We start from the raw sequence: 12,705 nt of genomic DNA, 5'->3' as shown, positions 1-12,705 counted from the left end.
AACCCCTTCCAAGCGAGGATTCCAAAGCGTTGAGGTTGGGATGGTGTTTCTCCAAGCTAGGAGAAAGCTGAGACTACATTATACCAACGCCCCTTGTATGCTAAACAGATGCTCACCCGCCTCCGAGACTTGAAGATTTAGAATTCCTGCGTCTGGTTGGAAATTTATGGAGTTCTCTTTGGCGATGTGGTTGCAAACAAGGCTACGGGCAAGACGTGGTTGGCATCGATGGTATCAACGTCAGGTTGGGCAAAAGGTTGGGTTTGTACTCGGTCCTGGTTGTCAAACACTAAAAGTTAATAGACACCAAAAGATTCTGTGAAACATATCCCACGTGTACCGCAATAGCAATCGGGTATGTGACGTATCGTTTGACAGGACCGGAGTCTCTGGGTCGATTGTGATCAGTTGAAGTTGCAAAAGGTGGGGCTCGATGTGCTCATGCCACTGCCAAAAGTGGGGCGGTGAACCCCTGCACAAGCCACTGGTGCCCTGCATTCAGACTCCGACTCCCTTCTTCAGCGATTCAACCGCCGGGCGGCCAACAATAGCATAGCGCATCGGCAAGCCATCCATTGTCAAGACCACCTGCACTCAACTGCCACGTTTTTGGAACCTACTACCGTACAGCCAGCTGTTTATATCTCCTTCCCCCCTCCCAGGTCTCCTCACCCAACTCCCACAGCTGCTATATCGTCGGCAAGATCATCGAGTCCCAAAAGCACTACCGCACCTCATCTGCAGCCCTATAAGGCTCGGTGGATTCATCAAGCAGCAATTGACCGCCAGCGCCGCCGCCTCCCGAAACGTTCGAATGTTCACACCAACGACTGAAATGGCAGCGCCATCACCCTTCTCAACGCCAAAGCGAAAGCGCGAGCAGATACTAGGACGTCAAATCCCCGACTTCCCCTCTCCAGCACATCAACAACAACAGTTCACCTTCAGCCCCGACTCCTCCCAAACGGACGATGGCAGCACAAGCCCCCGAAGCTGCGTCGCACACAGGTTCCGGGGCCTCGCCCTGGGGCCCACGCCGAGTGGGGGTGGGGTCGTCCCCAACAACAGTAGTGGAGACAGCACCGGCAGTGTCAGAAACTCTTTTGGATCCCCCCCAGATTTTGGCAGCGCGATGGATACCTCCTCGTCATCAGAGATGGACATGGACAATTCGGAGAGGGGATCCCGCAAACGGGCGAGGACTCGGGAGGTGGTGATGGGGGATGATAATGTGACAGCGGATGCGGTTACCCGGGACAGTCTGCAGGATGCAGAACAACAACACCAAGATATCGCCGATAAGCAGCGGCAGTCGTCACCAAAATCGCTCCGTTTCGCGATTGATACTGGGGTGGTGGAACAGTCGGAGACGGTCGCCAACACGCACACTACCGCGCCTCGAGCAATTACTCTACCATCGAGGACAAAGCCTGCTGCGAAAAAGTCCCGCAGTCGAAAGACTACTCCCCAGCCGCAGGCACAGCTTCCGTTGCCGGCTATGACACTTACAAACCTCCCGATTTTGGCTCCGAAACCACCGGCGGCTGAGGCGACGGCGGCTGCTCCGAAGCCACCGACAACGGTTATTACGGATCCCTTAAGGGCATCGCTGACATGGCACGACGACGAGATTACGATTTATGACCCTGATGACAGCGATGATGATGGGACGGGGATTAATGGGATTGGGTTTAAGCCTACGGCTGCGGTGGCCTATGCGAGGACGGTGAAGAGGAAGCAGCAGCTGGCTGAGTACAGGAAAAGAGAGGAACGAGAGGCTAGGTCGTGGAGGAGCCAGAGGAGGAGGCGAGGGGAGAGTCCGGCTGTTAGCCTCAGTGGGAGTAGCTCGGATGTGAAGAAGAAGGTGGAGAGGAGGAGGGTGAGGTTTTTGGACGGGGGCGCTGAGGTTAAGGTGACGGTTTAGGGTTTGGGGGATGGGGATTATTTCCAGGATGGAGACGGGGCTTTTCAACGGTACATTGGGGGAACTGGCGTTTGGTTTCTGGCTTGGGCTTTTTGCAGGGTTCTGGCAGCTTGTTCTAGCAATGATGGATTATGGAGTTCCTGGTTCTTTTTGTGAGCGGCAGGCTAGCCAACAATTTCTTTTTTATCATGGGTTTACTGAAGTAATGATAACGGCCGCATGGATGACTGTCTTTTTTTTTTTATTTTTTTATTTTTTTATTTCCTTTTGTTCTCAGTGGTGTGATTTGGGTGGATTTGAAGGAGGATCTTGAACATGGTGAATAGCGCAGCGTTGAATTGTTTTAACATGACAATGGAAATATACCCATCATGAATGATATCTTATATTTGGTACCCAAAAGCTCCCCCTCGTGCTGGTGCTCCCACTGGTATATGTACAACCTATCTTACACCTCACTAACCTACACTTTGTGACGTCCCTACCAAACCCTCCACCAACTCTTCCCCTTTTGCTCCTCCAGTAACCTCCTCTCCTCTTCCGCCTTCCTCCTCCTATCCTCCTCCTCCTTCGCTCTCATCTCAGCCTGTTTTTGCCCGTATACCTCTACCACTCTGGCCACTTTGGCCTTCTCCTGCCTTCGCTTAGCCTGGCAGTACTCGTACTGGAGGATGGCGGTCAGGGCGCCTGTGCCGACGGCCCAGTTGGCGGCGCGGGGGATAGGGAGACCGAGGATCGAGCGGAGGATGCCGACTGCGGAGCCGAGGCCTATGCCTGTTAGGAGGCCGGTACGGGCGCAGGGGGTTTGGTGGACGGTGAGGAAGGAGGAGGGGGTGATGGTTGATAGGGCTGCTGTGAGGGAGAGGTCTTCTTCTTGGGGATTTTGTTTTTGGGACGGTGATGAGGGCGTGATTGTTGTCGGTTTTTGGAGCCACGGGAGGTCAGATTCAGGGTTGTTGGAGGAGTCGTTTGGTGGGGTGGTCATCTTGGGTGGGAGATGTTGAGTTCGGTGGAGGGGTGGTGCTGGAGCAAACTTGGGAATGTCAACAGTCGATATGGGAAGTATGTGGGTGCAATTGAGGCATACCTGGGTTTGAGCTGGCCGGTTGCTTACTTTGCCTTGGTCTTGAGCTTCGGCTTGTGATGCAGAGCTCAAGTCTTGCATCTGTCCACTGCCGTTTCGATGGTGTGGTCTGTGCTTTTACTTGTCTGCCAAAACGTGGGGAAGATGTCTACAGAGGGTTAGGGTTTCTGGTGTCCCCGTTGCACCCCTGCGTTAAGTGCCCCGCCAAGTCGCGTCGCGATTGGAAGCGCGCTTCAGAACGCGTCTTTGTTTAATGGGTTTTTGCCAACACAGTCGAGGCAGTGGTCCACAGCGAACACCACCACCAATTGGCACCTTTCCCAAATAATCCACGGACTCAGGAGCTATGTCTTTCGTTCTTTGACATTTCTATCAGTTCAATGCCGCCTTTTTCATGACTGAGTGTCGTTTTCTTTTGCTCGGCACTTCCACTATCGTATAGCGTATAGCGCACAGCGGCATCCAGCATAGAAAGCCAACACAGCCAGCGCCATTGAGTCTACAGAGTACCCCGGGTCGACATTAATTGACCCCGTCCACGGGATAGTTACATACCTTCACCATGCCGAATACCTCCCTCCGCCAGCCCCGGGGCGGCTACCGACGAGGCGGCAAACAAGCGTACCATGGGCCCAAGACTAAAACCTTTGCGGCCTCGTCCAGCACCCGCGGCGAGGCCACCTCGATGGATGAGAAGTGGGAGAGAACCGCACTGGCACACCAGATCGACGAGAATATGGGTTTTGCGCGCTATGACGCCGGACGGAAGCGCGAGGGTTGGTTGGTCAACGTACAAGCTACCTCTATCGACGACCCACGGATTCCCGGAGGTGGCGGCAGGGCAGCGCTTGACTGTTACTTCATCGAGGAGGACGGACAGACATTCAAGGCGACGGTGGACTTTGAGCCATACTTTTTGATAGCCTGCCGAAAGGGTCATGAAGGGGAGGTGGAGGAGTGGTGCAAGAGAGTACCTGGGGGTGGAGTGGTCAAGTCGATCAAAAGGATTGAGAAGGAGGATTTGAGCATGCCGAATCACTTGCTGGGATACAGGAGGACGTTTCTCGAGATCAAGTTTCACAATGTGCAAGACTTGATGGCGGCAAGGAGGGATATTATGCCGATAGCGGACAAGAATAAGAAGGGGATGGATGCTATGGACACATATGCTGAGGTTGCTACGTGAGTTTGACATTCAGGGGGTTTCTCTCCTGCTGGCTTACTAACATATGGCAGAACAAACGGCAACTTTGATCTTTTTGATGACGACTTACGAAGAGACGACCAACAACACAAGACATCATTTGCTGAGGCAAGCGATTTTATTGTTGATATCAGGGAATATGACGTCCCATACCACGTTAGAGTAATGATAGACTTGGGTACGTGCCTCTCGGTTCTTTACCCGCACTGTTGGCTAACTCCTGTCAGACATTCGGGTGGGTAATTGGTATTTTGTAGAGGCCAAAAACGGTGTGACGACGGTTATTCGAAATGAGGACCGCCTTGCCCCAGCAGATCCGGTCGTCATGGCCTACGATATCGAGACGTGCAAGGCACCATTAAAGTTTCCCGATGCCGCGGTGGATCAGATCATGATGATATCCTACATGATCGACGGGCAAGGTTTCTTGATCACGAACCGAGAGGTTGTCTCCGAAGACATTGCGGATTTCGATTACACACCGAGACCAGAATACCCGGGGCCGTTTATGATCTTCAACGAGCCGGACGAGAAGTCAGTACTAGAACGGTTCTTTCTCCACATCAAGGAAGCTCGACCAACCGTTATCGCCACTTACAACGGTGATTTCTTCGATTGGCCCTTCGTGGAAGCCCGTGCTAGCATCAACGGGATTGACCTGTACCACGAAATTGGTTGGAAAAGGGACAGCGATGATCAGTTTAAGTGCAATTACAGCGTGCACATGGACTGCTTTCACTGGGTCAACCGTGACAGTTACCTGCCACAAGGTAGCAGAGGCTTGAAGGCAGTCACGGTGGCCAAGCTTGGATACGACCCAGACGAACTCGATCCCGAACTCATGACACCCTACGCCCAAGAAAGACCACAAACCCTAGCCGAGTACTCAGTCTCCGATGCCGTCGCCACCTACTATCTTTACATGAAATACGTCCACCCCTTCATTTTCTCTCTCTGTACGATTCTACCGCTTGGCCCAGACGACACGCTCAGAAAGGGTACAGGAACCCTGTGCGAGATGTTGTTGATGGTGCAGGCCTACCAAAAGGGTATCGTGCTTCCAAACAAGCACGTCCAGGCCAAGGAGTCATTTTGGGAAGGGCACTTGCTGGAATCAGAGACGTATGTTGGTGGACACGTCGAAAGTATCGAGGCTGGCGTGTTCAGGGCAGACATCCCCGTCACCTTTGCCGTTGACACAGGGGCAGTGGATGAGTTGTTGAGGGATCTGGATGCTGCCTTGAAGTTTAGTATCACGGTTGAAGAAAAGAAGTCCATGGACGATATCACCAACTACGACGAGGTGAAGGAGCAAATCGTTGCCAAGCTCATGAACCTCAAGGAGACGCCGAACCGCCTCGAGAACCCCCTGATCTACCATCTCGACGTCGCCTCCATGTATCCCAACATCATGACGACCAATCGGTTGCAGCCGGATTCCATGATCTCAGAGTCAGACTGCGCAGCCTGTGACTTCAACCGGCCTGGCAAAACATGCGACAGAAGGTTACCATGGGCGTGGAGAGGAGAGTATCTACCAGCGAAGCGTGACGAGTACAACATGATTCGGCATGCGTTGGAGAGCGAACGGTTTCCAGGGAAAAGGCCTAACATGCCGACAAGATCGTTTCGGGAACTACCCGCTGATGAACAGGCAAGTCTGATCAGAAAAAGACTGCAGCTCTACTCGCAAAAGGTCTACCACAAGATCCACGACTCCACCACGATTGTCCGAGAAGCCATCATCTGCCAGCGAGAGAACCCCTTCTACATCGACACAGTGCGCGATTTCCGTGATCGTCGTTACGACTACAAGGGAAAGGCCAAGGTGTGGAAAGGCAAGACGGATGCCCTCAGGAGCTCAGGGGCATCAGCGTCCGAGGTTGACCACGCCAAGAAGATGATCGTTCTGTTTGACTCGTTGCAGTTGGCGCACAAGGTCATTCTCAACTCCTTCTACGGATACGTCATGAGAAAGGGTTCCCGTTGGTACTCAATGGAAATGGCCGGCGTTACCTGTCTGACGGGCGCTACCATTATTCAGCTTGCCAGATCTCTGGTCGAGCGCCTCGGTCGCCCACTGGAGCTTGACACGGATGGTATCTGGTGTATGTTGCCGGCTACGTTCCCAGAGAACTTCACCTTCAAGCTCAAGAACAGCAAGAAAATGACCATTTCGTATCCATGTGTCATGTTGAACCACCTGGTCCACGACAAGTTCACCAACCACCAGTATCAGACTCTTGTTGACCCGAAGACGTTCAAGTACGAGACCCACAGCGACAACTCCATCTTCTTCGAAGTCGATGGTCCGTACAAGGCCATGGTTCTTCCAACATCGAAGGAAGAGGACAAGAACTTGAAGAAGCGTTATGCCGTGTTCAACGACGATGGCAGTCTTGCTGAGCTGAAGGGTTTCGAGGTCAAGCGAAGAGGTGAGCTGAAGCTCATCAAAATCTTCCAGCAGCAAATCTTCAAGTTCTTCCTGGACGGCACCACCCTGGCCGAGTGTTACACCGCTGTGGCCAAGGTTGCCAACAGATGGCTCGACGTCCTCGACAGTAAAGGAACAACACTTGCCGACGAGGAGCTGATGGAGCTCATTTCCGAGAACCGTAGCATGACCAAGACTCTGGAGGAATACGGCTCACAAAAGTCCACATCCATCACGACGGCCAAACGCTTGGCTGACTTCTTGGGTGAGGCGATGGTCAAAGACAAGGGCTTGAACTGCAAGTTTATCATCTGTGCCAGGCCCAAGGGGGCGCCTGTCACTGAACGTGCCGTGCCAGTTGCCATCTTCTCTGCCGAGGAAGAGACCAAGCGGATGTATCTGAAGAAGTGGCTCAAGGAAGAGCCAGCCGATACGGATCCTCGTGCCTTGCTTGACTGGGATTACTACCGTGAGCGTCTTGGCTCTGTTATTCAGAAGCTCATCACCATTCCGGCAGCACTGCAAAAGGTCCGCAACCCAGTACCGCGCATTCCCCATCCGGACTGGCTGCAGCGCCGCATCAACATCAAGGAAGACAAGATGAAGCAGAAGAAGCTTACCGATCTCTTTGGACCCACCACCAAGCGCCCTTTGAACGATATCACCAACCAGCTGGGAGATCTGGAGGATATTGGTGATCTGCTCAAACCCAAGACAGTTACCTCGGCTATTGCTGCCTCCCAGAAAGTGCTGTTATCTCACAAGCGCAAGTCTCCTGAGCCAGAAGAGAATCCCTTTGCAGCCCTTCCCAAGAAGATGCCCGATCCAAGCGAGGACTACCCCGCGTTCTTGGAATACCAGAAACAGAAGTGGAAGCTTCAAAAGCAGGCCAGGGCACGGAGACGCCATCTGTTCGGTGAAAGGCGTGGGAATGCACAGAACAGTCTCCAGCAGACCTTCCGCAACCAGGCCGAGGTGACCTTCAGGAATACTTGGCAGGTTCTTCAGCTAAAGGCAACGGACATGCCAGGGATTGTTATCGCTTATATACTCATCGACAACAAGATCCACACGGTCAAAATCAATGTCCAACGTCAGGTCTTCTTGAACTTGAAGAGCAAAGACCTGCCGGATATCGAGATTGACGGATGTCAGGTGGAACAGGTCAACCATACACTTCCCAATGGGCATTCTTCGGTGCACCTCTTTAAGCTCACTGTGCCAGAAGAGATCTACTTTGCCGAGGCGGAGAAGTTTTCACTGCTGTTTAACCACCCAAGTGTGGAAGGCGTGTATGAGAAGCAGATCCCACTCAACCTTCGGGCACTTCTCCAGTTGGGTAATCTCTGCACCATTGATACCAGCCAAGCTGGTGTTCTTGGCAAGGGTCTCGAGCAAGGGTTTGACCTTGATGGTCTCAAGAAACCAACCAAGCCAAGACCGTATCTGGAGGGCACCCGTATGTCTTATGTGTATCTGTCACACATCAGCGCCGGTGACCGGCAGATCTTCGGCTTGTTCTCGACGACCGGTGATCAAGCACATGTCATTATCCAGCAGAAGAGCAAGGACGGCGGTCAGGATTTGCCAAACATCTCCAAGCTTTACTCAGATTTGCTTGCTCGGCGGATCAGCGAAGAGGGTGAAGACTCTACCTGGCAAGAACGCTTCCAATACCAAGAGAAGCTGAGCGTCAAGATCACTCAGGTCACTACGCGCCGCAAAGCTTTCCTCGAGATTGGCGACATTGTCAAGAAGATGAAGAAGGAGGAATCCGGTCCGACGATGATGGTTATCCAATCCTCGCAACGCAACCTGCTGGTGCACGATATCCCCATCTTGGGCGAGTTTCCTGTCATGCCACTCAAGTACGACACGGCCGATAGCTCGCTGCCGCCTCTTGGGTGGCAAACTGTGGTGGCACGCCGTCTGGTGAACCACTACCTTAGCCTTGGTTCGTGGATCACGCACTTGACTGCCCTGGCCAAGTACGGCGATGTGCCACTGTGCAACTTGGAGCGGGACGATCCCCGCTTCTTGATCGACGTTGCCTATGCCCGCCGACTGCAAGCCAACAGTGTTGTTTTGTGGTGGTCGCCTAGTCCGCGGCCTGACCATGCTGGGTATGAGAAGGATGACGTGGTTGGTCCGCTTGATCAGGTGCAGATGCCTTCGGTTAATACCCCTGGCACCTATGCTTCAGTTTGCATTGATATAGAGGTTCGCAATCTTGGTATCAATACCATCTTGACGTCGTCTCTTATCAACGAGCTTGAGGGCGCGGACAGTATCTCCTTCAACCCTGCTGGTGATGGCGGGGGTGGGGAAGAGTCGTTTCAGTCTGAGAATGCATTTGCGAACGCTGGTGTCCAAGTCCTTCGCGAGATGGTCAAGTCATGGTGGGCTGAGGCCTGTAAAGGGTCGACAATGGCTGATATTATGGTGCAGCATCTCATCCGCTGGGTTGAGTCCCCGGCATCTTGTCTCTATGACAGAGCTCTGCACTACTATGTCCAGATGATGAGCCGGAAAGCTCTTCTCCAGCTCATGGCTGACTTCCGCCGCGTGGGGTCGCACGTTGTGTACGCCAGTGCCAACCGCCTCTTGTTGCAAACCACCAAATCTGAGGTTGGCAATGCGTACGCCTACTCGCAGTACATCCTCAAGAGCATCAAAGCCAAGCCCCTGTTCCACTTCATCGATCTTGAAATCAAGGAATACTGGGACTATCTGGTCTGGTACGACGAGTTCAACTACGGCGGTAAAGCCTGCCAAGAAGTTCTCGAAAAAGATGAGCAAGATCTCCAGATGATCATGCACTGGCAAATCGCGACGTTCCTCCCAGTCCGACTGCAGCCAGTCTTCCGAGATTGGGTAGTCGAGTTCATCGAGCTCATGCACGGCATCAAACGGCCCGCTAATGGATCAGATCCCACCGCCACCCCAAGAATGACCCAGCTCCCCTTCCGTGGTGACAGCACTCAACAAGCCGATGACAAGGTCCCCACAGGCGCTAACCAGATCATCCTGGGGAAGAATTTTGAGAAGCCGCTCAAGAAGGAAATTCTAGGGTTAATTCAGGCGCAAAAGAGGGAGATGCTTCACCCAGAGTTGGCCAATGACTACAGCTTTCCTGTTTTGCCTGGGTCTTACCTCACTCAGCTGCTTCCTTCTTCTACGTCTACAGGGCCGACGCATAAGAAGAGCGCGTCAACAAAGCCAACGGCGAACCCAATCCTGGAACTGGTCAAGGCGCTCATGCAAGTGCTCTCTCTTGATAAGAACATCACTCTTGAGGCGAGATTGCTGAGGAAGGAGTTGTTGGCGCTTTTTGACGTGAGGGAGTTCTCCAAGGAGGGGCAGTTTCTGAATCCCTCGGAGTCGTTGAAGATAACCCAGTTGAGCTGTGAAAACTGCACCATGACGCGGGAGTTGGATTTGTGCAGGGATGAGGATTTGATGCCTTTGCCCGACGAGGAGCCACAGGCAAAGAGGTGGGCTTGTCAGTATTGCGAGGCGGAGTATGATAGGAATGCGATTGAGGAGAGGCTGGTGGGCGAAGTGGAGGGGATAGTGGTCGAGTGGACCTGTCAAGATTTGAAGTGTGGGAAGTGTGGAGCGGCGAGGGTGAATGAGTTTATGGAACATTGTACTTGCTCTGGGGAGTGGAGGGAGAGTGTGAAGAGGGAGGAAGTCATGAGGAGGTTGAAGGTTTATAAGAGGGTGGCGGGTTTTTATGGGTTGAGGATGTTGCAGGATGTGGTTGGGGAGATTTGGGAGGGGTTGTGATTGGGCAAGGGTGGGACCCGCTTTTAAATAGGGGGTTTGTTTGTTTACTTTTGTGGAGTTAAAGGGGGGTGGTCTTGGCTTTGATAAGGTAGTTGAATGACAAAAGCTCATCTTTGAAAAGCTGGGTGTCCCTTTTTCGATTCATTATTGGATTTTGATATGGGACTTGAACATTTCCGTAGTTCTGTTTCACAGATTTTATTATGGTCGTCCATCTTTCACTTGAATGCTGATCATGGCGTCAGTGTGACAGCCAGGTGGCCTGGACCCGGGCCATCCGAGACATTTAGACTTCCTTTCTTGTGTTGACTGCGGAGCACACCTTCCGGCCGGTTTCGGGCTGTCGTTGGTGGTGTGATGCATTAAAAAAAAGAAGCTCATCGGTTTTGCCAGTGCGGAGTGTCTCATTAGCATCGTGGGAGATCGGAATGGTGATTTGGGGATGGCATTTGCTGAAACCTGTCATATGGCGTAGTTGTCTGTTGGACAGAACTTGCTAGAACTTCCAGAGAGGCCAGTAGCCTTGTCATGTTACAAAGATTTCGGGGTCGTACAACCGGCTATCTTGTGCTTGCCTGTTCTGGGATGCTTTCATTGCGATTTAACGCTACGAGTCATCTTTCGGTCGCAATGAACCAAGTTTTGCCTTTTTATATCAGGCGCAAGATGATGTCAGATGGCTACCTGTTCTGAACCCTAATTTTACCATCAATGAGCCCGCCTTATAAAGTTACAGTGACAGACGGGTCGCGGTCCAGTCCAGTCCCACAAACTCATGTCTGTCACCCAACCCAGGCACCACGTGTACTCCCTCCGTCCTGACTGACAGAATGACAACCACTAACCAGATGGCCACACACCTTGCCACAGGCTGAGTCAGTCCTACTGTGATGGTTCTCAAAGTCGTCAGATATCGCCAGTCAAGAACGGGATGCCTCACTGGAAGTTGGGCATAAAAGTGTCTAGTCTGGGCTTCTTATTTCTTCCTTCTTGGCACACCAAAATCAATCCATCACAACAAGAACCTTCTTCCCAATCTGACCACAATGCTACCGCTTCTGTTCTTCCTTCTCCCCTCCCTCACCCTCTCCTCCCCCGCTGTCTTCCCCTCGGATGACAGTAACAATCCTTCCTCCTCAGCCAATAACAACAACAACAACAACAACCACAACAACCACAACAACCCCACCGATCTAACAGCCCCAACCCCAGAATACCCCCTCCCCTGGAGCCTCACTCACTCCTCCTCCTCCCCAGCAGAGCCAGACATCTGGACCGACGACCCCACCCTCGCCAACCCCTCCCCGCAATACCCCCTCCCCTTCGCCTCCACCTCCAACATCTCCTTCGCATCCCTAGCCTCGCAAGCCAGAATTAGAATCGGCTGCACAAACAACCCCGTCGACGCGTCCGAGTTAGAGAACAGTCTCACTTGCTTGAGCAACTGGTGCAGCACCGGGAACACGATCCCGCCCCGTGGGGGGGAGTTTTGTAATGTGGGAGGGAGTATGATGTATATCTGGTGAGTCTTTTCAAGTGGTTGTTGGGAATATGTGGATTGGGAGGGAGGCTGATGATGATGTGTAGTTCTTATGGAGGTGATAACCCTTGCAGTGCTAATGAGATGGTTACTGCTTGGGGGAGTATACAGAGGGATTGTGGGCCGGGCAGGGGGGGGTGGTGGTTTAGTAACGATTGGAAGAAGACTTATGGGATCGATTCGGCGGGGGCCAACGTTTGTGGGAATTTGTAGGGGTTGGGCTGTGTACCGAACTCGTGAATTTTGTTTTTTTTTGTTTTGTTGTTTTGGGTTGAGGTTTTGGTTGTGTGGGAATCTAGGTAGGTAGTCGGTGGGTTATTTGGTAGTGACGGTAGTCGTTAGAGACTTTCTTTTTTCGTCTTTTGTTTACAACATTCTGTGTTTTCATTGCTAGATAAATTTAAGTTGCTATTCGCCCACAAGTCTTGGTTTACATGGAAGAAATTACTTTGCAGGCAATAAGTTTTCATTGAAGAAACACGAGATCCCTACTCAAGAAACGAATGAGACTGACAGTGGTCAGCATGACTGAAGAAAAGAAAAAGTAACAAAAAACAAAAAGCAATGAGCCCAGTCCTGGGTTCGAACCAGGATCTCGAGTGCAGACAGGTCCCATATACATAAGTGCCGTGACCAGTGGCGAAGACGGAAAAGGGTCTACAGAAACTGGCAACTCTGCTACGCGTCGCTCCCTACCAGTCGGCCACTGGAGCTCCTTGTTGAATATTAG

The 12,705-nt window shown here is 52.3% G+C and overlaps 4 protein-coding genes across 4 annotated transcripts; 3 read left to right on the top strand and 1 right to left on the bottom strand.

The window, feature by feature from the left end:
* Positions 1-814: 814 nt before the first annotated feature.
* On the top strand, positions 815-1,924 carry QC764_503420 (uncharacterized protein; the record flags this gene model as incomplete). The annotated part of the gene is made up of 1 exon (XM_062947597.1): positions 815-1,924. The coding sequence occupies one exon, from the start codon at positions 815-817 to the stop codon at positions 1,922-1,924; it is 1,110 nt and encodes a 369-aa protein (XP_062798803.1).
* Positions 1,925-2,202: 278 nt separating this feature from the next.
* On the top strand, positions 2,203-10,642 carry POL2 (DNA polymerase epsilon catalytic subunit). Its single transcript, XM_062947595.1, has 3 exons — positions 2,203-4,190; positions 4,245-4,390; positions 4,440-10,642. The coding sequence occupies exons 1-3, from the start codon at positions 3,571-3,573 to the stop codon at positions 10,433-10,435; spliced, it is 6,762 nt and encodes a 2,253-aa protein (XP_062798801.1). The 5' UTR covers positions 2,203-3,570; the 3' UTR covers positions 10,436-10,642.
* Positions 2,406-2,909, bottom strand: QC764_503410 (uncharacterized protein; the record flags this gene model as incomplete). The annotated part of the gene is made up of 1 exon (XM_062947596.1): positions 2,406-2,909. One exon carries the CDS (start codon positions 2,907-2,909, stop codon positions 2,406-2,408), a length of 504 nt encoding a protein of 167 aa, XP_062798802.1.
* Positions 10,643-11,410: 768 nt separating the features above from the next.
* Positions 11,411-12,395, top strand: QC764_503395 (uncharacterized protein). The gene is made up of 2 exons (XM_062947594.1): positions 11,411-11,957; positions 12,023-12,395. Exons 1-2 carry the CDS (start codon positions 11,482-11,484, stop codon positions 12,186-12,188), a joined length of 642 nt encoding a protein of 213 aa, XP_062798800.1. The 5' UTR covers positions 11,411-11,481; the 3' UTR covers positions 12,189-12,395.
* Positions 12,396-12,705: the final 310 nt, after the last annotated feature.

This window comes from Podospora pseudoanserina, chromosome 5 (genome assembly GCF_035222485.1).
Source record: "Podospora pseudoanserina strain CBS 124.78 chromosome 5, whole genome shotgun sequence".
In the NCBI taxonomy this organism is placed as follows: domain Eukaryota; kingdom Fungi; phylum Ascomycota; class Sordariomycetes; order Sordariales; family Podosporaceae; genus Podospora; species Podospora pseudoanserina.
This window is presented reverse-complemented; position numbering and strand designations above follow the sequence as displayed.

Excerpts from the sequence above, each read along its gene's own strand:
- QC764_503395 (XM_062947594.1), top strand. The coding sequence starts at position 11,482 with ATGCTACCGCTTCTGTTCTTCCTTCTCCCCTCCCTCACCCTCTCCTCC. Across the intron at positions 11,958-12,022 it reads GGGAGTATGATGTATATCTG|TTCTTATGGAGGTGATAACC; the intron begins GTGAGTCTTTTC and ends GATGATGTGTAG.
- POL2 (XM_062947595.1), top strand. The coding sequence starts at position 3,571 with ATGCCGAATACCTCCCTCCGCCAGCCCCGGGGCGGCTACCGACGAGGC. Across the intron at positions 4,191-4,244 it reads ACATATGCTGAGGTTGCTAC|AACAAACGGCAACTTTGATC; the intron begins GTGAGTTTGACA and ends AACATATGGCAG. Across the intron at positions 4,391-4,439 it reads TAGAGTAATGATAGACTTGG|ACATTCGGGTGGGTAATTGG; the intron begins GTACGTGCCTCT and ends AACTCCTGTCAG.